The sequence below is a fragment of the Molothrus ater genome, chromosome 3, assembly GCF_012460135.2.
Source record: "Molothrus ater isolate BHLD 08-10-18 breed brown headed cowbird chromosome 3, BPBGC_Mater_1.1, whole genome shotgun sequence".
Classification (NCBI taxonomy): domain Eukaryota; kingdom Metazoa; phylum Chordata; class Aves; order Passeriformes; family Icteridae; genus Molothrus; species Molothrus ater.
In genome coordinates, this window is record NC_050480.2 from 27,692,685 (window position 1) to 27,718,206 (window position 25,522).

The 25,522-nt window shown below is 38.8% G+C and overlaps 1 protein-coding gene across 1 annotated transcript in view; it reads right to left on the minus strand.

Moving 5' to 3' along the window:
* Positions 1–13,496: 13,496 nt before the first annotated feature.
* PPP1CB (protein phosphatase 1 catalytic subunit beta) overlaps positions 13,497–25,522 on the minus strand; it is a 29,441-nt gene continuing 17,415 nt past the window's right edge. The window contains exons 5-8 of the mRNA XM_036379527.2: positions 21,370–21,441; positions 18,136–18,287; positions 16,471–16,605; positions 13,497–15,840 (exon numbers count right to left, since the gene is read on the minus strand). Coding sequence (XP_036235420.1) covers positions 15,736–15,840; positions 16,471–16,605; positions 18,136–18,287; positions 21,370–21,441 — 464 coding nt within the window. The 3' untranslated portion in view covers positions 13,497–15,735. The remainder of the gene's footprint in view (positions 15,841–16,470; positions 16,606–18,135; positions 18,288–21,369; positions 21,442–25,522) is intronic.

Here is a 25,522-nt window from a genome sequence, read left to right on the forward strand (position 1 = left end):
CCAAGTGGAAGGCAAGGCCTGTCCTCTTGCTCCCACAAGTTAATCTGATTAAACAGATCCATCTGAACAACTGATAGGTACTACTGCCTGCAGACTCTGCAAAATCAAAGTCCATATGGCTACAATGCTTCTTCACCAACAAAGTCCCAAAAGCTTTGATGAGCAAAAGGCAGAGGAAGCAGACCTGCCCTCTGCTGAAAACACCAGGAGAGAGGAAGCAGTATCACCTCATTTCACCATTACAATAATAAAGCCTCTCCCTGGGACAGGTCAGCAACCTAAATGCAGTCAGGTTTATCATGAGTTTTCTTTCTCCCTCCTTAGAGAACAGTCTCACAAGGGAGAGAGCGAGACTTGTGAGTGAGAATTCAATTTCTTCAGGCTGTATTGGGGTGAGGTTCCCATGGCATCATCTTCCTCATATACCCTCACACAGGTTCCAGCATCTTACACAGTCCCTGGAGATCTGGAGATGTGAGCAGTTTATCTCAAACATTTTCCAGAGCGGTAAAGAGGCAGAGACTGCTCTTCCCCTGACAGCAGAGGGTTACAGAAAATGATAAATGCAATCTCCAAGTGCAATTCTTTCTTCCACTAGCTCAGTTCTATTGCATATCACCTGTCCAAAGTCATTTTCCCTTCAAAGGACACCCTTTCCTTTCAGGTGACAGCTGGCAGCTCTCCCTTCCTTAGTAACAGTCTTGAGATAAACATAAATAAATCTTCAGGTTGCTGAGGCTCCCAGGTTACCTTTTTTCCCCATAAATATAGGATTAGGCTTTGGAATAATTTACCTGGAATTAAAATTGTACAATAATTAGATACAGAGCAGGATGACTACAATGAGAGGAGCTATTGGAAAGGGCTTCACTGGGGTTTCAACAGTCAAATTATGCAGCTTCCTTCAAGATGCAATTTTTTTAGTCTTGCAGGACTCAGACATGTCCATAGGAGGGAACTAGAAAGGGCCTGAGACTGGAGCCAAGCACTACCACACAGCTGCTCTATAATGTAATTTTTAGCACAAACCTTGACACACTTTCCCCCATGCCAAAATGCCATTTACAAACAACACACACACGTACCATTTCCACACTGCAGGAGAAAGATCTGGCAGTGCATGAACTTATTCACTTACAACAAGAACTTATCGTAAGAGTGAGAGGGGAGAAGATTTCTCTTATCTGGACTTGCTACATCTCACTACAGATATTCTTTGGTGAATACTTCATAAAATACCTAAGACAACAGGAATGGACTGAGGTGAGTGCTTGATCTGAAGACTCATTACGTACAGGGATGTATCAGAGGAACCAGCTAGTAAGGTTAGTTAATTATTTCATGGTTATAGAGAATCACAGAGTCCTTTACATTGGAAAGGAATTCTAAGGTCATCAAACCCAACCCTTAAGCAGTGGTAGTTCTTCTCTGGGTGTGCCTTCTCACCAAAATCAGTGGGAAGTGAATATGTGCAAGAGGACACAGACCTTTTCACCAGGAAGGTTAAGCCTACCTGCTCTGCATCACTGGAAATAGAGAAAGGAGATCACAGCAAGAAGTAGCTGCAGCCCTGGGGTGTGCAGCAGTACCTGTGGCATAGAAGCAACTCAGAAAGGAAGATGCTGTTGCCAAGGCAACAAAAGAGTGCAGAGGTTCTGGGCATCCTTTCCTGGACTCCCACAGAGAGTTGGGTTTTGCTCTGGCAGAGCCAGGAGGACAGGAGGCACTACCCCCATGTGCCCTCACACAGGACAGCACTCTTCCTTTGGGACACAGGGCTCAGCTGGCACAGGCAGTGCAACATCTCATCAGCTGAAGCCAGACAGAGTCTGTTTCTGTTTAGCAGAAGTTCCAGCTGCTTTCAGAAATCCCAATGATAAAGTACAAGCCGAAAGAAAGAAATCCAGATCCTATCTTTCCGTTTAGTTCTAAATTAGCAACTGTGGCCCTTGAAATTGTTGCTTTTTTGCCATCATCCTGAGAAAATCAGTTGCTTGTCATGCCTCAATTAATACATGACCTGACAGGTTTTTTGTTGGGATCCAACAAAAGACATTCAGCAGATATTAATCATTAGACAAGCTTCAAATGAGACTTTCATGTTCAATAAAAGGCTGATCCCATGCAGTAGTAGATAAACCTTGATCCCAAATAGATGGCCTTTGTACAGTGTGAGAGGAAACCTTTGCCTTCCAGGTTTTTTTACTGGATACTACTTGCTAGTGATCCATGTGGGATTCTGGCCAGAAAGGCTGACTCACTAGGGATGGCCTGCCTCACAGTACAGCCATCAGAGCACTGAAAGCTTCATGCTGGGAATGGCTGACATTGAAAAAGAGCATTTTTCAATGCTTAGGGCACTTAGTGCAGGCAGCATCCATTTCTCTTTAGCTACTTTTCCAAGGCTTTCCATGTCCTTTCAACAATACACTTGCTGTGCAGTAAGAATCAAGAAGAGTTAACAAATTATCTTTCCTGACATTCCTTTTCATGGAAGCAAGACTAAATTCTCATAACTGCAAAACTGCTGTGCCTGGGGCTTCTGAAATGAGCTGGACATGTATGTTCCATCTGTTTAAAGAGTAATTACAGGGATCAACATAAGCTTCTTGCTTTTTATGGAACAACATTTGCTCTTGTTAGTGAAATAGCATTTCAAGGAAGTCAATAACTACAGAAATACAATGGTTGTGGATACAACTACATTCTGGAAACTCTGTGAGTTTTATGAATTTGAAATCAATGAACATTTAATGTTCCTGGCAAATTACAAGTTTTTTCTCCAAAATACCTGCTGTAACAACGGTTTGAATTAAAGCAGCATGTGATACAGGGCAATCACCCTCTAATGCAAGACAATCACTTGCTTTAAAAAGATATTAATGCACGGATGCTACATCAACAAATAGTTAAACCTCTCTACCTATCACACATGGGATATTGACACAGGGGACATTCAGGAACATGCCCGTATGGCCAAGAGACAACAACAGATGGTACATGGCTGCAGTTAGTGCTCCAATCTGTGGCAGTTTGGAGTTCTTAAAAAAAAAAAAAGACAGTCTCACATTACCTCACATCATAAATAGAGTGTGAACTGTTTGCAATAAAAGCATGAGGGGGCAGCATCTTCAAGAGTTTAACTCTTTGGAAGAGCAAGCCAAGAGGTTTAGAAATATGCTGGGTCCAGGGTACACAGACTGAACTCCAGGTGTTCAGGCTTGTGGTTCAATGCTCCAATCTCCCTGCAGCCTCTCCATAGTCCTTATGAACATCATGCCAGGAGGAAGAAAAGTATTTGATATACAGATGACCTGCCACTGAAAACAGTTATGGGGTTTTTTTTTCTGTTTCTAGACATTCTTACACAAGTGACTATTGCTGAAGGACATTGAATTCTTGGGACAAACTAATTGTAAGTATAAGAGGTCATCATTTTGTCAGATAAAGTCTTGCTTTGTGGAAAATGGTAAAAGAAGCATTATACAAATTCTATCACTATCTTTTTTATAGATTACACAACTCAACTGAAAAATTCTTTTAGCTAGTAAAAGAAACACCTAGATGCTATTTTCCTAAATAACTGCAGTTCACATTTAAGTGAGTACAGACCTATCTCTAACTCTGAATGAGAGGCCACTTTGTCTACTCTTTTGGCCAGCAGCACCACATATTTCAAAGATGTATTTGTTCCTTGGGTTGTTCACACTGAGTTGTACTGTTTATAAAACAGCATTACCAACTATCACCATCTCCAGCTGAATAGCCATTATGATAGGTAGCCTGGATACCAGGAAAACACTTGCTAAAGCAGCACAGAACACAGTAACATACTCACCAGAGTATGTTAACCTTTCCTGCATTTCAACTGCTTCTTTTAGCTTTGCTTTTAATGAGCTAGGGTGTCTGGGGGGGGTTCAGGTTGGCCACCTAACCAAAGAAGCTGAGGGATACTTGAAAATGTATATACATACACATAAACAGCTACCTGTAAGAAAGTATAGCAGCAGAAGCCACAAAATAATAAACATGAGGCAGAAGCAACTAAAATAAAGGCAGCTTTTCAGACTGAAAAAAGTGGATACATAAAGACCATCATAAGTGGGTATGAAACTATACAACTAGCTTATTTCCCACCAGACCTACAATGCTTAGTACTCCCAGAATGGAAATACTAAAGCTAGATGAAGTCATATGTGGACCATTTTCTTGGAAAAGCAAAAAGGCATTCATACTGAAACAAGATAAACATCAACTGCAGCACACCACTTCTGCTTTCCCTATAGGAAAATGGATAAAACCAGTTGGTTTTCAAATACTGTTTCAGAGAGGAATTTTGAGTGGTTTCCAGCAAAAGTTAGCAGTAGGCTCAGATGCCTATTTCAAAGCAGTATGTGCGTCATTCCAGTGCTCTCCTCATTTCACTTGCTCTTGTTTCTCTTTTAAGTTATAGACAGCAGTGTGTACTATCTCCTACATGGACAGATGTACAGTGACTTCTAATATCACAGGCTAATGTTATGTAAATTTAAGAATATATGCTGGGTTTTTAAGAAATGTGCAAACCCAATGCACAACTGAGTTTTAAAGAATAGAGACACTTGCAATTTGTGGACCGGGATAGCAAGAACCACTTGTGAGGTTGCAGAAGCCCAACTCCTACCTGAGGGACAACATGTTGACATGGGATCTTCCACAGGTACTAACAAATGGTTCCAATGGGAAGAATGCAGACAGATGCCTTCATCCCCATTTTTCATAGCCATTAACTCTCACATGCAAGACCACTGCAGCCCAACCATCAGCCCAGCATTGCCTAGATAATCCTCTAGGATGTGCTAGTAATAAAGCTGAGCAAGGATCATGATTTTTTTTTCTTGTCTCACAGTGCTTCTTCTTCTGTTGAACCAATTCTAAGAATTGCAGGCATCAGTTCCAAGTACAAAAAGACAAGGCTAGTATCTAGCAGCAATCAGCATAGGGAGATGAGCAGCCAACAATACAAGGCAATTTAAACTTTGCACATTAACACCATGGCAGGTCAGTGCTACTGCCAATATGACAACACTGTTGTGAGGGAAGTACTGCAGTGTTTGCTTCAGCTGCTGCTTAGAAATGCTATTTGTGGGACAGCAAAAACACAACAGGAAAGCAGTGTTTGGTATGGGTGAAGTTTGTTTTTCTTCCTTTGAATAAGTTAAAATGAAGAAATAAAAAAGAAATACGATAAAACTAAGACTAAGGCAGAACCAAAGTTTTGGGGCTGTTCCAAGCAAAAAGCCAGAACCCTTTATTAGGAAATAGTGGCCAGTGTTGGCAGTACTGTGCACAGGACACTACTACTGTTTTTAAGTAGGAATCTAACCCTGGCTGCAGGCCTGAGTCAAGAACTCTCATCTCCACTCTAATCCTCAGTATCACTATTGTCAAAAACTCCTTCGATATTTTTCCTCCCATCATACTTATTTACCTTAAAAGGTTGTGGGGCAGATTTATTGCTCATGTACTGGTGGATTATTAAGCAAACATAAAAGCAGGATAGGAATGAATGAGGTTTGTAGCATAGAGAAACATTTCTTCTCTTAGAGCATTAACACTATGAACTTCAGCCCCCCAGAAAAAGTCTTCTGCAGTTTGAAGACTAGAGCACCAAAACCAGTGACTCAAGGGATTACCATAACAAACCTGTAACAAACCTACATGCACAAACAGCACACAAATATAGTTGGAGTAATTTGGTACAAAAATTACCACAGCCAACCCCCTTAAAAACAGTTAACCATAAATGCCTGCAAATAATTAGTTATTGATCATTAAAAGGCTGCACTTCACCTATCTAGGCCCACTTGTACAGACCTGGGTGACTAAACAAGCCCTGATCTTCCTTAATGGAGGTTCAAATGCTTTTTTGCTGTGCACTGATGCCACCACCTGGCTGTTTTCATAACTCAAACTCCTGCATCTACTACTTACTTTTACTAAGGTTTTTCTTTGTTAAGGCAGCAAAAGCAGTTCATCCAAGCAAAAAATACTCAGCCCATTAAGATATCTCTGCTGTCACCCACAAAAAGAATACACAACATTGTATGGGAATAAACTGATGCCTGACAAGTATGTGATAAGTCAAGCTCTTGCATGATTGCCAGAGTTGCCCAACAAGGTATGTTCAATGACACCTTCACATGCTGGCCACAAGCTTCAGAGCTTCATTTCCTCAGTTCAACACTACAGAGCCCTGAGGGCAAAAGCTATTTGTTGTTCTGAACTACCACCTACTGCTAGAAGAACTGAATATATTTTATTGCAAAACAAGTACATGCTATACTCTCAAGCAGATGCTTGAACCAATAGTTCAGCAGAAAGCTGAAGGCATCCAATTATTCTGAGCCCAGACTTTACTGAAGCCTCCTTTCTGGAGTTATCACACCCTTCTAGTCACACATGGCTCAGTTTCTTCTCCAGAAAACCTAAATTGTATTCCACGAGAATAACCCTCATGTGGGTAAACACAAGGCTCTCAGGGAGTCACTAGGGCCTAGAACTTCAGGGATAGAGAAACAGATAGGTATGAGTGGATTAATACAAACTTCTCTTAGAGATTGAACACAGTCCTCTGAGAACTAAGAGTGTAGCTTAATTTAAGAGTGTAGCTTAACATAAGAGGCAAATATACACCCCAGTGTTGAGGAAGGCTGTAAGTCTGTACAGGCATGTTTCCACACCACACGAGCTCATGCTCACCCACCTGAGTGCAGAGAGTATCTGATGGCCAGAAGCATGTGAAAGCTTCTCAAAGGATCAGGCTGACCCTGGCTTTTTTCCTGCAGCTGGCTCACGGCTTGCTATCAAGAAACGGCGTGTGCGAACTCTGGAGGGTCAAATGCCTCCTGAAGATATCAGTGTTCCCACCACCTTCCCAGAGTCTCCTGCTTCTGAGCCTTAGGGAGTCTGGCACACAGGCTGTCCAAGAACTGCTGCCAGGCCTGCCCTAAGTTGTAGGCAGCTGTGACCAGGGCTGTCTACAAGCTCTTGCCTCTCTATTCCCTTCTCACTTGTACCTTAGACCACAACTATGAACAGCACACCTTCCAGCATGGCTTCCCCTCAGAAACCAGTGCTTGAAATCTTGTCATACTAGCTTGTCTATCTCTTACTGGACTGCCACATGTTTGGAAAATCGTGTCAGCAAGCAGGACAACACATCCTTTTTCTCCTGCCAGCACAGAGGCACCTAGCCCACAACCAGTCCATGACTGCAGCTGCCTACTGAAATAGCAGCTCTGTACCTGACATCCAAATCTCTAATCCTGCAGTGACCACAGTGGTACAAGGCATCTCCTCTAGAACAAACTTCATGCTGTTGCTCCCAGGACCTGATTAAGGAACAGCTGCCAAGAAACCTTGCAAGCTTGTTGGAATGTGGAAGGGAAAAATTACTATGGTGTCAGCAGGTAACTGCCTTTTGTTTCAAGTAAACTGACACCTCAACCAGTATTTGTCCCTGCTACTGTTCACAGGATTTTGTGCAGTTGTCACCAGTTCATCCCCTACAGCACTCAGAGAGGGGAAGACACTGTATTGTCCCTGGAGGTTGAGGAAGGTTACACAGGCCTCTTATCCTTGTGTGCAGTCCACATAATTCATTGGACAGACCTCATATGGCAGAAAATAGGCACTTGGAGGCAAAATTGTTTCATGGCAGATTTCTCCTACACCTCACAGCTCTATGGAATTGCTTTTAAAGACCTAAAGCAGCCCTCCTGTTCAGATTAGCAACCCACTGTCTCTCCACACACTCAGATGGAACAATGTAGTAGTTCCATCTGAAGCCTCAGATGCCTGTCCCCCTCCTCCACCCTTACAAGCTCGATAGGAAAACAGTAAATTCACCTGGATTCAATCTCACTTGCACAGGAAGCTGAATGTTTCTGGAGAGATCTCTTCAGTATCACTGTAGTAAAGACAAATGCTCGAAATGTTTGTTGCCCTGGTCTTCAAGAAGGTCTCTTCTTCCTTTCTGAACTGTACTCCATACCCCAAGTGCTGATCTTCTGGTAGTCAGGGACTACTGAAGTGCACAGCCTCTTCCTACTGCCACTGGGTTATCCAGCCACCAAAGACTTCATCCCTCTCATGAGACAGAAAAATGAGTATTTCACTGCAGCCCAAGGTACCACCATACTGTAACACCTGAGAAGCCAAAGAGACTTTGCCACCATTGTCCATTTCTTCTTTTCTGCCCAGTCAGAGAAACAGAAAGCATGACAAAAAGAAGAGAAAGGATATTGTGCAGACTGTGGGACAGCAGAGTAACAGACTTCAGTGGGACTCTGTAGTGTGGATCATTGACACCATGGGCATACACTAGGAACAAACTTCTGTTGCATACAACTAACCCAAAAGACCTAATCTGCATACAACAACAGCAGAAGCTCTGCAATCCAAAGCAGTACATGAGGACAATCAGGAGGATTCACTTCAATGCCACAAAATTGCCTTGAACTAGTGTAGATACACCTTTTCAAGGGCAACTCATTGTAGACAACTAGTGGAACCTGGCTAAACATCAAAGGATTCTCTCAAATCAGGTCTAAACTGTGCAAATCTCTTTTCAGCAATACATGCCTATAATAACCAGCCCATAAGCACAATGAAGAAGAACCATGTAACTAAAAGACACACAAATAGTACAATATTTGGTTAGGTAAGGTGTAAAAATTTAATACCAGCCCTATTCTGATAGCATCTCCCAATTAAAATTCCACATAAAATCAGAAACTAATATATTTTCTTTTCTGCAGTTTTGATATATTCCAGATCTAAACATACTTCATACTTTTTCTTATATATTTTCCACCAGTCCCTCTCCAATCACTGGAAAACAATGCAGATAACCTATAATCTCCCCATACTCGGTTAGACTTGAAAACAGAAGATTCCAGAGGTGGGGGAAGAAATCCAAAAATCTTCACCCAAGACAAAGACTAATTTTTGTATACTTTTCATGGGAGCTCCAATTCTCTCCAACCCTCACTACCCCCTTCAGAATCCTCAGATACTTAGTGAAATCACTTAAAGTCTGCAAAACTGGGAAATAAATTTGTACATCTAACTGAAGTAAGCCTAGTTTTAATGCATCAAGGTCTGAGTTGTTATGAACCATGCACTATGCACGCATTTCAGTACTGATCAAGGAATAAGGTTTTCACATGAGACAGAGCAGGATAAATATGGAATAAATGTCAGTTCTGCAGTAACAGCTTTCCATGCACGATCCTGTGACCACTAGATGGCATCTGCATGCCAGACCAATTTGAGAAAAAAATTACGTCAACTGGATTGGGTCTTTTTTTATTAAGTAATCCTGCTAAATCATTGTAATAGTATTAGTATAAACAAGTGAGACCAAGTTAAAAAGTATGTCTTCTTACTCTAGGTGGTAAAGGCAAGGCAAGAGCCTCTAAGCCTACCATGTCAGTCATGTATTGTACCTTTAGATAAGAGCCTTGAGTAGGAACGAATTAAATATTATATTTGTTCTCCAGTACTGCTTCAAGAAAAGGGCCTTAAGTCTTTTAGCTCATTCTCTTAACTCAGCCTCCTGGAAACCAGATGCAATTAAGGTGCAGCTAAGATGCCTATTAACATGTAAATCTCCTAAAATGTCCCTTCTCACAGCATTCCATGGAAGTGTTACACATTCTGTCTCTGTGGAAGTTGCAAATGGCCACCCAGGAACAGGAACCTGAAATATAAAAATGAAATATTCTGGGGTAGCTAATGGAAAACTACTGATTTATACATGCCTAGAAATTTGACAAGACAGTGAGTGAGTTACAGGGGCAACCAGAGAAATGCTGCTTGGATGTCAGAAGGAACGACATGAAACACTTGGAACTATTTTCACATTAAGCTTGCTGGGACTTCAAAACAATGGAGAAAAACTTACAATGGAATATATTCACTCTCCACAGTTGTCCTCTGCATTCATCAATGCTGTGTGCTCCTCTGCTCCATGTCATGAGCTGCACCAGTTTTATCCTCAAGATCCCATTTTTCTCTGGTTAAGCCTTTTCAATAATTAATCTGATCCATCCACAGCATTCTCTTTTGCACCTGAAGAGTCAAACCTTTAAAGCAATAGGAGGAGGGAAAACTCTCTACCAAGAAAAAAAATCAGTAGCTTACTTATTTTGCTTTCTGCAAATATAATTTACTATTTTTGAATATGAACTATCTGTAAGAATAGACAAATTATAATCCTTCCTATCCTAATGTTTTAATTCCTCCCTTTAATAGTAACTTGGATGAAGTTAAAACACTAAAACTTAACATCTGGGAATGTCTAACCTATATAAGGAGAACTTCAGGTGGTGCTCATTTCTACATTTCAGTCTATGAACTTTTTATCTTTCACATGAAGTTTACATCTTTACCTGAAGATACAAAAGTTTTTGCTGTTCTTTGTCAGCAGCTGGATCTAGTTATCACCTGCTCTCTGATATGGCTCCTTCTAAAACTAAAAGGAAGCTTGGGCTGCAGATTCTGTCAGGAAAGGCAGTGGAATCCAGGAAAGGGGTTGTGCTAGGCCACAGGCAATGCATATACTCTGCTTAAAGCTCCACCTGTTCTAACTGTTTCAGGCAGCAATGAGTTTTTCTTGGAAAAAATTATTGTAGTCATGTACTAGCAAGGGCTTGTAGCAGACACTTATTTTGAATTGTTCTTGAAGTCTCATTTCTTGGGACACACAGATGCACAGATTAATGAGCTGAAACAGGATATGGGAAAAAGAATGAAGTGTCCTTATTACCCATTAACATTATTATCTATTTTAACAAAGCACAATGAGACACAAAACAAGTAACCCAACAGCTTAGCTGTTTTCCCAACACCTTGAGTTCTGTGCAGGGAAGATGCTCAGGGACTACCAGTTCCATTAATCCACAGAAGATGAGAATTTGGCAAACCCAAAACAAGTACCTAAACCTGTGTCTTATCTGCATAACTTCTTTACTGACCCAACAGCGAGTTACAGCCACACGGTTTTCAGTGTTCAGCCCAACATGGCCTGAGGTTCCTTCAGCTTTGATCATCCAGTACATGCAGTGAGAATGCTTGGTTATAAGCACACAGCCACCTGGTTAGATGCTGTCCCCAAAACCTTGATAAACCTTTGGAACAAGACAAGAAAAATCCATCTATGATCCAGGTGAAAAAAAGTATACAGCTGCACTGAAAGTGAACTTGGAAGCTTCTGTTGCTAATTAGCAGAAGCAAAATAGTGACAGCAGAACAAAAACATCCATTTGCTTAAATGTCCCAACCTTGATATTGATTCATTGGGTTCCTTTTTATTGACAAGAATGGCTATATGCATGAACTTTATTGCAAACTCTGACTTGTACCAAAAAACCCTCCCTTGTCCTTTAACCCATGGGGACTCAAGACATGTGATTGTGCTGTTGACATCTCTGCCCCAGCATACAGAGAATTCTCTCATCCTTGCTTTTTCACAAGTTCATTTGAAGTCAAATATTCACATTAATCCTCATATACATTCCAAAGCAGATGGATACCAATCATGAACCAAGCTGCAATTTGAATGAGTTCAAAAGCAATATATTGAAATACCACTGTCTCTGCTCTTTGCTAAGCTGCAATATTACCTGGCAAGTTTGTATAATGCATCTTCATCTCTAACAAAGATGGCAGCAAGGATAGTCCCAGAAACACCAGCCTTGGACACAAAAATTAATAGCCAGCCAGCAAGAAGTTCAACACCTAGTTAAAGACTAGGCTTTTACAATTGTTATCTACACAAACCTCTACAAAGCAGAATCCCTTTTCTGTTAACCTCTGAGCTTTACATTAAAGGACAAGCACAGAACATTTGTATCTGTCATCTACAAATTCTGAAGATTCCAGCTATTCAGTTACTCTCAGATCACCTTCAGTTCAACCATATTCGAGGTTGAGCAATAGTGTCTTCTATACTTCTATTACTAGAGAGCAAAAAAATGTGTCTCCTAGCCCCAAACTAATCATACAGAGCTCCAGCAATTCAATCTGACAGGTTCCACTTAGACTTATCAAAAGATAAGCCACAGACAGGAACACTTCTTCATTTAAAGATACCTTTCTGTTCATTGATTCTGACTTTGGCAGAAACACAGCAAGGTGGATTTCTATGACCAAACAAGCTCACAACAGGGATGTAAAATTACTAACCATAAAAGCAACCTCCTTCTGCAGATCAGATCAATTTCCATCAGTTCCTCAGGCAAGTAAGTGCACTGGGATGCTACAAGCTGTCACAAGCTAATGTCACACCTACCTATTGGCCTTTCTCTCAACAGAGAGCACAGGACAAACAGAGATTGTCTTCATAACAGGATCCTGAAACTTGGTGACATGTGGCAGCAGGACACTTGCAATTAATCACAGTAAACTTGGAAACAAAATTACCAACTCAGACTTCAGTGGCCACAAGTATTCCTGTGTGTCTATATGCAGCAAACCAAATCCACTAGTTTAAGACCCTCACACTGTTTTCAGTGAGTCTACTTCTACAGCAGTTTTTGGAAATACACCAGATCATTACAAACAATGTACTAAACAGAAACAGTATTCAAGGTACTAGAGCAGCACAACCACAACTATATGAAACTTTTTTCCTCCTTTAAAGCAGCGAACAATTATCCATGCATAGAAAATACTGAGCACTATAAAGCATACAAAAAAAGTGATGCAAAACAAAAATTTGTATCAATCAACACAAAAGAGACCAAAGCTGTATCCCTTGCAGCATACTTTAAATTAGTATTTGGGAAATTCAAAATGTCCATCGACCAGAAAGGAAAAAGATAAGAGATTGTGTGCCATGTGTACTCTACTATAAACATGGAATGAATATTCCTGTCAGATAAAGGTGGGGGGATAAACACGCAAAAGCACATCTCAAATGGTGTAATGTTTTATATGCCTCTCAACAGCCCATATGAGAATGCTTCTGTTTATTCCCAGCACACTACACATGCTATTTAACAGTATTCAAGGCTTATACAGACAAGATGTTTATGTGAAAAATTATTAGCCATTGGATCACTAGCAATTTCCATGGAAGAAAGTTAATTTTATCTGCATAGAATTAGACTGAGGTTATTTTTTCTACTTCTCCCAGAATACACAATATTAAAAATAGAGATCCATACTAACCCTGTAAATGTAAGTTGAAGTGGTGAGTTCTGTTATGTATCAGACTTGCTTTTAGTATGGAATATCAGTCATATCTGTAGGGGTAAGATTACTACATCATGTGTGTTTTCCACCATATAGATGATGAGGGATGTTAGCAGACATTCCAACTCTCCAGAAATCAAAACAACATTCAAACAATTTCCAAATGACTGCTGCTATGTAAAAATAGCAATTCTTCAGAATACCAGCACCCAATGTGGCTTACTAGTGCCATTAAACAAACTAAAACTTTCCTATTTCTTTAGGACACAGAAGAAGGCCCGAAGACTTTATTTTTCTTTTGACATAGCATCTGTAACACAAGCGAGCATGTTAGGTACTCACATAACATACAGCTTTACACCTGGACATTTTATGATACAGAAGACATTGTTCCAGAAACAAAAGAAAAAAATGGAAAAGGGTTAATCCAGATGTTTGGTAACACAGAGGCTGGCACTTGGTAAAACCCAGCATTTTCAAAACTTGCAAAAATAAATCTCAAGTAAGCAATGACTTAGAGCAGGAAGTTACCATGTCAATGCTTACAGATTAGATTCCATAAATTACCTTGTCCCAAACTGCAGTTACTCTCACACAGCTCTTACTGCTGACTTTCAAGAACAAGTGTCTTTGAACAACATCAAAAAAATCTATTTCATTTTATTTTAAGCATTGAAACTGATGTTTGCTTTAAAGTGGGATAGAATAAACCATTGTTCAAAACCATAGACCAACCCAGTATAAATCAATAACAGATAGATATATTGTAAGACTTCCTTTTCTTTAAAAACAACCAACTCCACAAGTTTTGAGTAAGTCAGGTGTTAAAATAACCAGTCAGACTTCATTCAAATGAATTAGACAACTTTTACTAAATGAAAAAAACCTACATTTAAAATATGCATTTAAAACAAAATGGAATTAGAAAAGAGACTTAAATCCATTTTAAAGAACTTGCTCACTGTGTCAGAAATCAATATATCTCTTGCATTATATAATGTGCCAGTTCATAAAACATAAGTTACTAGAATCCTCAATTTAACATTTTCAAAGACAATACTGAAGTCAAGAGTTTTACATCTACTGATGCACATTTAGAATGGTATAAATCTGCAGCCTTCCCCCAAAGAATCTAACAAATTTGACAGTATTCAGTAAAAGCTTTTGTAGTTGTGACCAATAAGTATTGCATCCTAAAGCACCACAAATCTGTGCCTTTCATTTATCCTACTATATATTTTGTATCTTCTCTATATCTTGTCATTTGCCAATGTTAGCTCTTTTAATAAAGGAGAGAACTGAAAATACTGCTTAACTCTTGATCACGTACAGAAATTATTGCTACTATAGTACACTACAAAGCAGCAGTCTATACAATAGTATATGAAATTTGATCATGAAAATCCAAATGACAGATTCTTTAGTGATGTAAGCCTTACTATAAAGTTGGACATTCCTGTAGCAATTTCAGCTCACCACCCATCATCTAGCCTATTGTATGTTGAAGAACATCCATTTAAACACACCCTCTTCTGAAAAAGAATGTCAGCTTTCAAAGGCTTAGCAAGTAAGGATCTTCATGTTCTGTGGAACTATGTAAGATGAATTTTGATGCAGGTAGGAAGTTACCTGGAAGCTAAGCATGCCAAAGGTGTTTCATGCTAATAAAACTAAAGCCAAGGTACCACTAAATCAAGTTACCAACTAATAGGCAATACCATTTTTGTCCTATCTAAGTTAAATGAAGTGCCATTGCACAGTGTAATGTCAATAATTTAAAATAGTGTAGTGCACAAATTCATTGTGTGGCAGTTGAAGTAAAAAGGTCAGGACAGATTTTTTTGTCTTAATGTATGTTGGCTGCCAAGCTGTCCAGTCCGGGCATTTGGGACTCAGTTTGCCTTTTAATGACTACTGTACTATAAACTTTGCATTATAATGGGGCACACGGCATTATGATGAAAAAACAGGGGATTGGGGGGGGGGATAAGAGATCAATGGCTGTTCTAGAAAGCCCCTTCCTCATATCAATTTCAAAGAGCCAGGAAATAAGACTAGGTACCATATTCGCATCATTCTAGCTACAAAATAACCAAAGTAAAAGCAATTAAGCAACAATAAGACCACATTACACAAATGGAACATCATGCTTTCATCTGGTTTAACTATTACACCAAGTTTTAACTGGGATGTTGGTCAACTTTAAAAACCGTGGTAAATGTGAATATGCAGTTGAAATAGTTTTTCCTAATTTTTTCCTCTCTATGCTGGATATTAGAACTTGGAGCTATACTTGTTACAATACAGTGTCGCACATCTTTCTACTAGAAAAATTAATAAAGATCCTTTACCCGTCTCTTTAAGTTAAACGTGTGACATCATAAAGGGTGTCAAATGGCTGGATGGTTTTACAGTGCACACTTATTATATATTGTAATATGGAGTTTTGTCCTTGACAGATCTGATGGTGTTTTCTACCATTATTTCCTTTCTTCACCTCTTCTTCGGTGGATTAGCTGTGCGAGGTGGAGTGACGGGACGCCCAGAATTCAGTCCACCATACTGGTACTTGGCTTTCTTTTCAGATGGTTTCAATATCTTAGAGAAAATAAAGAAGTTCCTTTGAGTCAGCAATAACTAAAAACATTTCAGATACTTTTAAGCCCACATGAAACCTTGTTCAGCAGGAACAATAGGGATGAGGATGGTGGGAGAGGGGGTGGAAATCACATCGCAGCCCTACAAATTTCTTAGCTCTACATGCAACAGTAGCAGCAACTCTAAATCCTTCTAGTTCTACTACTATGTTGAGGTGGAAAGAGGAAAGAAAAGGCACTGAAAACACATCCAAGAAGGAATAGGGACTAAAATCTGATCACAGCAGCCGTATTAAAAGGGTCCCTATAACCATTAGTTTGCATAATTGTGTACTCCAATTATTAGGTATGACAAAAAAGAAATCACCCAACTAAACTTTAAATTTTGAAATGAGCATTTGAATAGAATGAACAACTTAATATGTAATAGTTTGGAAAATATCAAATTCCAGTTTTCTGGAGAACAGTTGGTTTGCAGTTCCAGTTGTTCACAAATGCCAGCCTCCTGTGCAGTCCCCTCTGTAGCCCAAGAATATTGCTTTACACTAACCATCAATACAGCCACGAGCACACTAACATGGTCCATACAGCCCAACACCTACAGTCATCTTACTGCACAAATATACCATACCTGGAAGGAACACATCAGAGTTTCATCCACACTCATCATGCCTCCTGCATTGTCAAACTCTCCACAGTAATTTGGAGCTGAGAATAGGGTGACCAACTGCCGTTTAGCAAAGAACTCGTATCCATCTTCAACCACCTGGCAACACCAGAGAAATCAATACGGCTCACATACAAAGTTTTGAAGAACAAAAAAAGTATCTTGAGGCAAACTACACTTTATATTAGAAAGATAAAGGAACTCAAACAGCTATTTTATGTCTTGACTTTCAGACAGGACAAGTTCACTCATTTTATCTTACCTGACAGTATACCCCTTGTCTGACACTTCAAATGTTAAGCACACATCAGCTTGAATGTTAAATAATTTCATAGTTGAAGTCCAATTATACACTGCCAACGTAAGGATTGCCAGCATTTAATGCTTTATACACAGAATGTGGATGTTTGACCTAATTAGTTTGGAGCACACGAGGTCTGGATACCCCCTTCACTGCAACTTGAAACAATTAAGTTTGGCTTAAATTGGTGTTGACTGCACACACCTCAAGTGTAGGTGATTTTAGAGCGTCAAAATTATAAAAAAAGAGTGATTCTGCCAGATCTTGCCTAAGAGCATGATACACCCTTACAATTGTGCAAGAAGTATGATGCATGAGCTGAGGATGTTCCCTCTTTTCTGAAATAAAAGCTTTATGTTACAATGTAGCATACAATGTGTACAACAAATACACCCAACTGATTGCTTTGGTGCAATCATCATTATCTTCTATAAGATATCATCCTCCTTTTATAAAGAACTGAATCAACTATATGACTTAGAAAATTGGCAGTAATCTTGATCAGCAGTTAAGAAATCCAGTCAGCATGTGGAATCAATACTAAATCTTCTCTAATGTTTTAGCAGTAAAATTACAAAGAAAAAAATTTAAGTGTTCTAATAGTGTACCCAAGCCTAACAGTGACACAGAATGAAGAGCCTATTTTTGTTCCACAGCAAGAGGGAGCTTCTAAAATAGACTAAATAATGAAACTGAAATGCTATACAGGAAACTGAAACCTGATGTCCACCTAAGTAGCACTCTTGCTTGAAGTAACCTAATAAAAAAGTGTGCTCAGGATTGGCAATGCAAAAACTGCCTGACTGAAATGTGAGGAAATAAAAAAACCTATGCCAAAATACCCTGGATTGCTGAATCAAAATACTGGCAAACAGTGAAAGTTTTTATGTACAGACTTGTTTGTAGAGATAGTCAAAATGCATTTAATATTTCCATGAAGCAAAGTAGAGGTAGTTCAAGTCAGAACTACCAGGGAATTGTCTACTGCTGAAAGTGAAGAACTCAAACTTCAGTGTAAATCTCAAATTCAAGTCACTCTGCCCCTTTAAATCTGAGACTTTACCTGTGATGCTCACATACATAAGTCTAACATTTAACAGACAGTACAAAAGGAAGACATCAATGGAGAAATCCAGAGTTAGTATTCTACTCAACTGACATTAGACACACAGTTCAACATGAGCCAACAAAAGGACACAGCCTTTATAGGCCCTTTATTAGAAAGATTTTTGTCTCTAGAAATAACACAGTGCAAATTAAGTTCCAAATATACATTACTGATAAGGAGCAGGAGAGGTTTTAAGAAGCAACAGCAGCAAAATTCATACCTGATGAGCTCGACAGATCAAATCCAGATCATGACGATTCAGAAATTTACTGACCACATCGGCACCAAAAGTGAAAGAGACCCCACGATCATTTTCACCCCAACCTTGCACATCTTTGTCTGGGTCAGACCACAGCAGGTCACAGAGCAAACCTTTGAAAGATAATAAAAATGAAAAAGGCCAGTCTTGGGAGGTATTTGATAACGCAAACCAGTTCTATTGTAATTACCAGAGCAACTCTCCTAAAGAAAATAAGCCTTAACGACAAATGCAACAATACTTACACTGCAACTCAGACAAAGAGTACAGTCTGAATCTCGAGATTGTTTACACCCTCACCGCTGAAAATGCCTTGAGATTAAAAAAGTCAGATTCAAATAGTTCTCTGAAATAATCTTTTATTGCAATATTCAGTGTGTTTACAGTGAGCATTAAAGGAGTTTAAAAATATTAAAGTGCATGTGTATTAACAGGCAACCATCAATTTCACAGCTCACCGAGAAAGCTTAGTTTGAAAGGTGCAGTAAATTTAAAAGTCCTATGCAAAGCCAGTCATAAAGGCAGTAAGTAATTTTGTACTCTAAGTTTCTGAACACAAACAACTTTGATTCTTACTTTTCCTGCCATTCATGAAGAACCTTAGATGACTAAATCAAAACGTAACGCAGCAAAAAACTACATTGTCTCACGTAGCACTGTCAATTTGCAAGGACCCCTGTTGACTGTTTCAAAAAGCCTCGTGACAGCCAGTCTGGAAGCTAAGCTAGAACAATAAACCTCTCTGGCATTTCAGCACTGGTCAAGATCTTTTTTTTTTTTTTTTTGCTGCTAACAAAAGGTCAGCCAACTCTGGAGTTAACACCGGGTATTAAAAAAGATTTCTCTAGATCAACTGCAATGCCTTTACACATATAGACCTTTCCATTAATATTAGCATGAGAAAGAACCAGGCCAATCCAACTGGAACACAAACAAACCCCCAAATGTTTGAAAGGCATTGTACTTTCTTTACCTGTGATGACCCATGGACATATAAATACTTAACAGCACTGTCTCACAATTTGAAAGATAAGCCAGAAGGCTCCTTCATCTACCATTCAGAAGTTTGACTGACATTTACATTTGGTTACTTGCTAAACAAAATATTGAAGGTATTATTTCTTAAACAACAGATCCTTCAAGCTGTAATCAAGCAAACCAATGTTTGAAACCTATTCTGCAACTACACCATTTTATATTTACATATATTTATCAAATGGTCTTTGGCACCAGACACAGCTGCTCTCTAACAACAGGCTAAAATTTGATTTGTTTTTAGAAGAGAAAGAACAGAACAAGTACAACTGGATTTTAGATAATATTTCCATCTAGAGATAAACTACTGAATACAATCAGTGCATGACAAGAACTTAATTTTACTGAAATTTAGTTCTATATTGAATAACTTTGTTTTCAAAACAATACTTGCCCTGCAATCTCTAATGGCTTCTTACAATGAGTTCCCAACAAGTGATAGAAGCAGCTTGTCTCAGCTGTTTAGTGAGTGCTTCCTCTTCTATTCTTTCCCCAAAATCAAATAATCTCTAGGGTCATACAGAACAACAGACAAATCTGTCCTAAGAGGTCTTTAAATTGCAGTTGAAGTTGTAAAGCCTTTTTTCATCAGGCTCAAAGAAGCCATCATAATGATCTAATCCTAGCACAGCCACATGATCATCTACCAAAACTTTCGTATCAACACAAATATTCCCCAAGTGACACCCCTCCACAAAGAGATAGCTTTGAAGGGCTTAAAACTTTAATGGAAGTGAGACTATGTCAGTTTATTTTCAATTTTCTGCAAGATTTACTTCCATTATGTAAAACTGGTTTCCTTAAATAGGTCCAAAAGATGAAGACCTTGGTCATTGCACCACAGCACACACGCCTCTGATGGGACATTTTTTTTTAGCTCTGACAGTACACACACACAGCTATTGCTTCTGAAAGCAAAATTAACACTACGCAAAACAAGAACCTTTTACAAAAAATCTGCATACTTATTTTTAGGAGGTACCAAGAAGAGAAATCATTTCAGTGGAGTGTCCATGGAAACAAGAACTACGTTCTGTAAGGGCATTCCTGAAGTGGGGGTGCCTCAAGCACTATTATGCCTGCTGAATAAAACCCTCTTTTCTGGGAACACTGATATATGCAAAGATTGACTCGTTTGTGCTGACATTTATTTGGTTATGCATTGAGTGAATAAGTAGCATAAAAGGACAAACAGTATAGTAATTTATACTACAGAAACAATCACTCATCAGTCTATAATGCATCTTAGTGTCAGGAGTGTATATACTGGCTTGCACAGAAGTGGTGTTGTTTAAGGGACAGTAGATATATTAATATTAGTCCCTGAATTACTCCATGCCAAGGAACATCACAGGAAACAGAATTCTTCTAACTTATTTGTAACTTATGTTCAAAAAAAGGTTCAGATCTTATATCTCCTCTGAAAGTTAATTTCAGACCACTGTTGAAATCAACACTTTAAAAGTTATCCCACTGTATTGCTCAACAGTCTTTCAATCCACTAGTAAAAAATAAATGTAATAAATGAGACACTGAGCAAGACTGATTTAAGCCATTCAAAAGAACATAGTACAGGAAGCACTAGCAATTTGCATCCAACATTTATAAACAGAACAATAACCTAGAAGAAGAAAATTTCCCAACTAGTACATTGATAGATGCAATTGAAATGCCAACTGCAATGAAGTAAGAGCTGTATTTTTCAAATTGAATGAGGAAGGAGACAAACAGAGAGAAGCTCAAATACTTAAACACCCAGGAAATTTAACTTTGTTGTACTGTTTAACTTTGAACAGTTATGTTCTTTGACAGACTAAAAGGTTTGTGTGTGCCAAACCAAGGCAAGTGGAATGATCTCTTCCGTTTCCTTTATCTTTCATTACACTTCTAAGATGTTTTAAGGAAACTTGTGAATAATGTATCCAAAAACATGTATCAAAAAACATACCCTACTCTGCTATGACAAACAACAACACCACAGACAACAACCTTTAACACATCAGATAGCATAGCCATCATGAGGAATAGGCTCACATCCTATACAGGCACCAAGGAATATTGTACTGTGAACAGAGTTAAGTCACTACATTGCTTGCACAGAAATTGATTAAACCTGTTTCATCATTAAGACTTATTTACAGTAAATTTCATATCACTCACCTGTGTCAGGAACATCTGTAGGTCTCATAATTCTCCGGATCTGCTCCATTGACTGGAGATCTGGAGACAGTCCTGTAAAAGTACAAGAAAACAAGTGACTCATATACGCATTTTACCTGTGGAAAGGGTTCCAGAGAACACAAGATTTGAGGTTCAAAGGCACACAGCATCCATTGTTTCCACTGCAACATAAACAGAAGGCAGTTTGCTATAAGACAATTAAGTTGCTGAATAGAGGACAGAGAATAATGCAAGTGAAATTAGCAAGGGCTTCTCATCACCATCCTTTTAGCCATGGAGGTTGTCATCTACTGTAGCTCAGCTGCTTAAGTCAATTACAAAATGACAGTACTTTGATTACTCAAAAAAACCCCAAAACACTTAGTGAAGACACAGCTATCTTTCAATAGTTTAGCCATTAACATGCAACTGCAATTAAAGCATGGAATTCCAAAGCCACCCTTTGAGGAGTTTACACACCCTAAAGCTCCTCTGCTTGGGGGGGTGTACAGGCATGAAAGAGAACCTGCTAGATGCTACAGCACCCTAATGTGTCCTTAAATAACAGTACTAAGTGTTTTAAATGACTTAGGCCAAGGTATCTAATTAAGAAAGCTGCAAATTTTAAAATAGAACATGAAGACCTAATTTGTGATGGAACACATTTTGTGTTAACAAACCATATCAATTTGACTCAGTCCAGAACTCTGAACAGGACAGAAGAAAGCTGTCATTGGAAAGGTCACTTCACCATGTAAAATAATTTCAGCTAACATCAGTTTGCACAGTGACAATGTATATGTTACAAGAACAATGATATTTGACAGAAACCAAAGAATTTGATACAGACTTGAAGAACTTTTCTTCAAGTATGAAGACTTTGGATTATTTTTCTTGAAGCAATCTTATAGTAAAAGCCTTCTATCGTCATCACCTTGCGAAAGCTGTTTTCATGCTCTTGCCTTGAGGTTGTAAAGAATGGCAGAAATCTAACAGTAAACTACTTAAAGGGAGTATTAATCAAGTCTATAAACACAACAATACAGGAATAATAAAATAAATTCTAGTAGAAAATCACCTTTCAAACTTTGACAAATCTACCACTTTCCCAGATCTGATCTATTTGCACACACATTTCATTAGCACATGGCACTGCACCCAGAGATTGCAATGGGCAGTCTCAGTGAAATAAACATGACCAGTCTGTAACTTTCTATGAAGGTACAGCTTTCAGCATTTCAGATTGCACCCAAAATAAATCTTTAATCCCTGGAAGTGTTCAAGACCAGGCTGGATGGGATGGAACATCCTGGTCTAGTGGAAGGTTCCTTGCCCACAGCAGGGTCACTGGGAACTAGGTGCCCCTTAATGCTCCTTCCAACTCAAAGCACTCTATGATTCTTTAAAAGAAAATGTTACTACAAACCACGTCTCAACCATGCAGCTGTCCATTTTTGTGCTATTTTGCATTACTGGAAAACAGCAAAACCCTACAGAATTGCCTACAGGTTTGCAGACTTTTATGTAACCATTTCTTTCCCAGAGTATTCCCTAACTCCCCTTGCTAACGTCTCAAATTCATACCTACAGAGAAAAGTCCTACATGATCAGTGTTGAATGGAGGATATAAGAATGCCAAAGCTCACTGTAAAGCTGCTGCCAGTAAAGTGATTGCTGAAACCTACAGCATACTAAAAGTACAGAATTAAGTTGTCTTGTCACAACAGCTAAGCACAGGAAAAACACCTTTAAGTATACTCAGTATACTATATTTTTGAAGCATAAGACCACCTCCTCCCTAAGGGAAAAAAAAGAATTCTCATTACTCCTGGCAGACTCATCAAATTTGATTTGAACCACTCTTTGACTGTGTAGAATTGGTAAAGTAAGTGTGATAGGTACTAATTTCTATAGTGTAATCTTTGAATACTATGTAAATTAAGTAGAGATAAACATCAACATCCAGCTTGTTGTCATTAATGTCACAAGAAAAACAGAATTCCAGAGCCTAAAAATACTACATAAATGCAGTATTTTACTGTACAAACACAACTCCCATCTCAGAGCTTCAACTGAGTGTGGTAAGACCAATGTATTCCATCAATATGACACTACAATACGGACTTCATTTATAGAAACTTGAAACTAACCATGTAGTTCTCTAAAGATTAGAGCTAGAGAGTGCTGTCATAGATAAGAGGACCAATGCTGTACAGAATACAATGCAGAGAGAAAGGGAGAAGTCAGAAATAGTTAAGGAATAAGGTTTAATGAAGTGAGATAAAGAGCAAAGTCAGAAGTTAGTTGAGAGGACAGCCTTTATAAATAGGACAAATTATTACATGTGTGAGGAATGTGGGAAGAGAGGAGCTGATGGAAAAGATACAATGAAAGATCCTCTCACTAGCTTGAACGTTTAAAGACAGGGATAGCAAGAGAGGTTTGAGTTAGATTGCAAGATGGGTAACTCAAAACAGATATCCAGAAAAGTTTGGGTAAAAGAGATGACTCAATATATTAAGCTATTGTAGATGGCCTACTGGGGTTGAAGTTAGGTGCCTTTTGTTTTACTATGTTATGCGGTTTTGCAAAGTTTTATTATATCCCAGAGGGCAATAATTTTAAAATAAACTATGCAAAAATGCGCAATATAGTAAAAAAGGCACCTACCTTATATCTATATGCTAGCTTCAACCTCCAGCAGAGTTGAATGGTTTGTGTTGCTGCCTCAGTGTCTATTAGAGTAGTAACATCATGAAAAGGCGTTGACAGTCCATTACTTCATTGGATCTGGAATGCAGTTTGGAAAGGACTGGAGAAAAGTGGAAAAAGGGCAAAGCTTATTTCTGTGCTGAACGTCCACTTCCATTTATTAGGAGCACACAGCACTTTAGTAGTCTTTTCACTTTGTTTCACAGCTACAGATCAGTTCAGAGTGGCAATAATTTCAGTTACAGACTAAGCCTGTACAATTTACGGGCCAATTAGCAATGAATAACAAAGTAAATACTGTTTTTCATAAAAAGATCCTTAAAGCATACTATGCACAAAATAACCTCTTGTTTACTCAAATAGGAAAACTTTTAATTCACACATGCTCCCCTCCCCCCCCATTTACAATGAAACTTTAAATCTTTTTTCTTGAAAAATAGCTCTTGAGGCTTCTTTCTCATGGTTCAGGTCTCAAATGCATACACACAAAAAGCTACTGGTTTTGTCACAGAATTCTGCTCTACCTGCTAAGCTGCTTTGATTATCTTCTGCCTAAACTTAATTGTTTGCCTGAAACACTCCAGTATTTTGTTACTATTCATGCTCTGTTTTCCAAAAAACCAAAATTCTAAAACATATGTTGATAGTAAAACAGTAATTCTTTCATAAGCTGTTCTGGAGACAAATTTATTACATGGGTTTTTAGCCACTGATATTTGGCTACCTAGGTGCAGAAGTGACTCTATCTCACATTCTTAAAACTATGAGACCTAGCCTGTAAGATAGATACCAGTGCTTAAAAAGAAGAAAACACCATCACATGGCTTGAGAATAAGATTAAAAGATGAGCTGCAAACAAACAGTTATTCTGACATCTCAGTGCTACCCAGAGACTGGCAGACCCAAGTGTATTACTGCATTAACTATGTTTTTACAGGGACTTAGCAGGATCTCAGAGCATGTTCTGTGTAAGACCCTGTTAGCTTATTCTAGGAGGCACTGAAGGCAGAAGCTTTCAATACAAGACACAAGAATACTCCAGACCATTTTTAAAGCACATTCCATACAGGCATAGCTCTTGAATTGATACCTGTAATTAATAAAGGCAGGATGGCAGCCATCAATAGAACCTCCTGAAGTCTGGAAACGGAGGTGTTCAAACTAGATGTTTCTGCATTGCTTTCTGTTCCACTAATTTCCATCTCACTGGCAACACAGGTGTGACATCTACCAAACCATTTCTAGATCACTCAGAGAAAGGCATCAAGTTGCTTATTAATGGAGGCTGTTGCAAACACAGCTGCAGAAGGCAGGATGGCTCTTTCTACAATTAATTGAAATTCTTGTCAACTGTTTGACACTGCAAGCTTCTGAAAACCTGTTAAACATCATTGCCTGTAAAATCATGGCAAGGCCTGCTCTACAAAGAAGAGAACCCAAG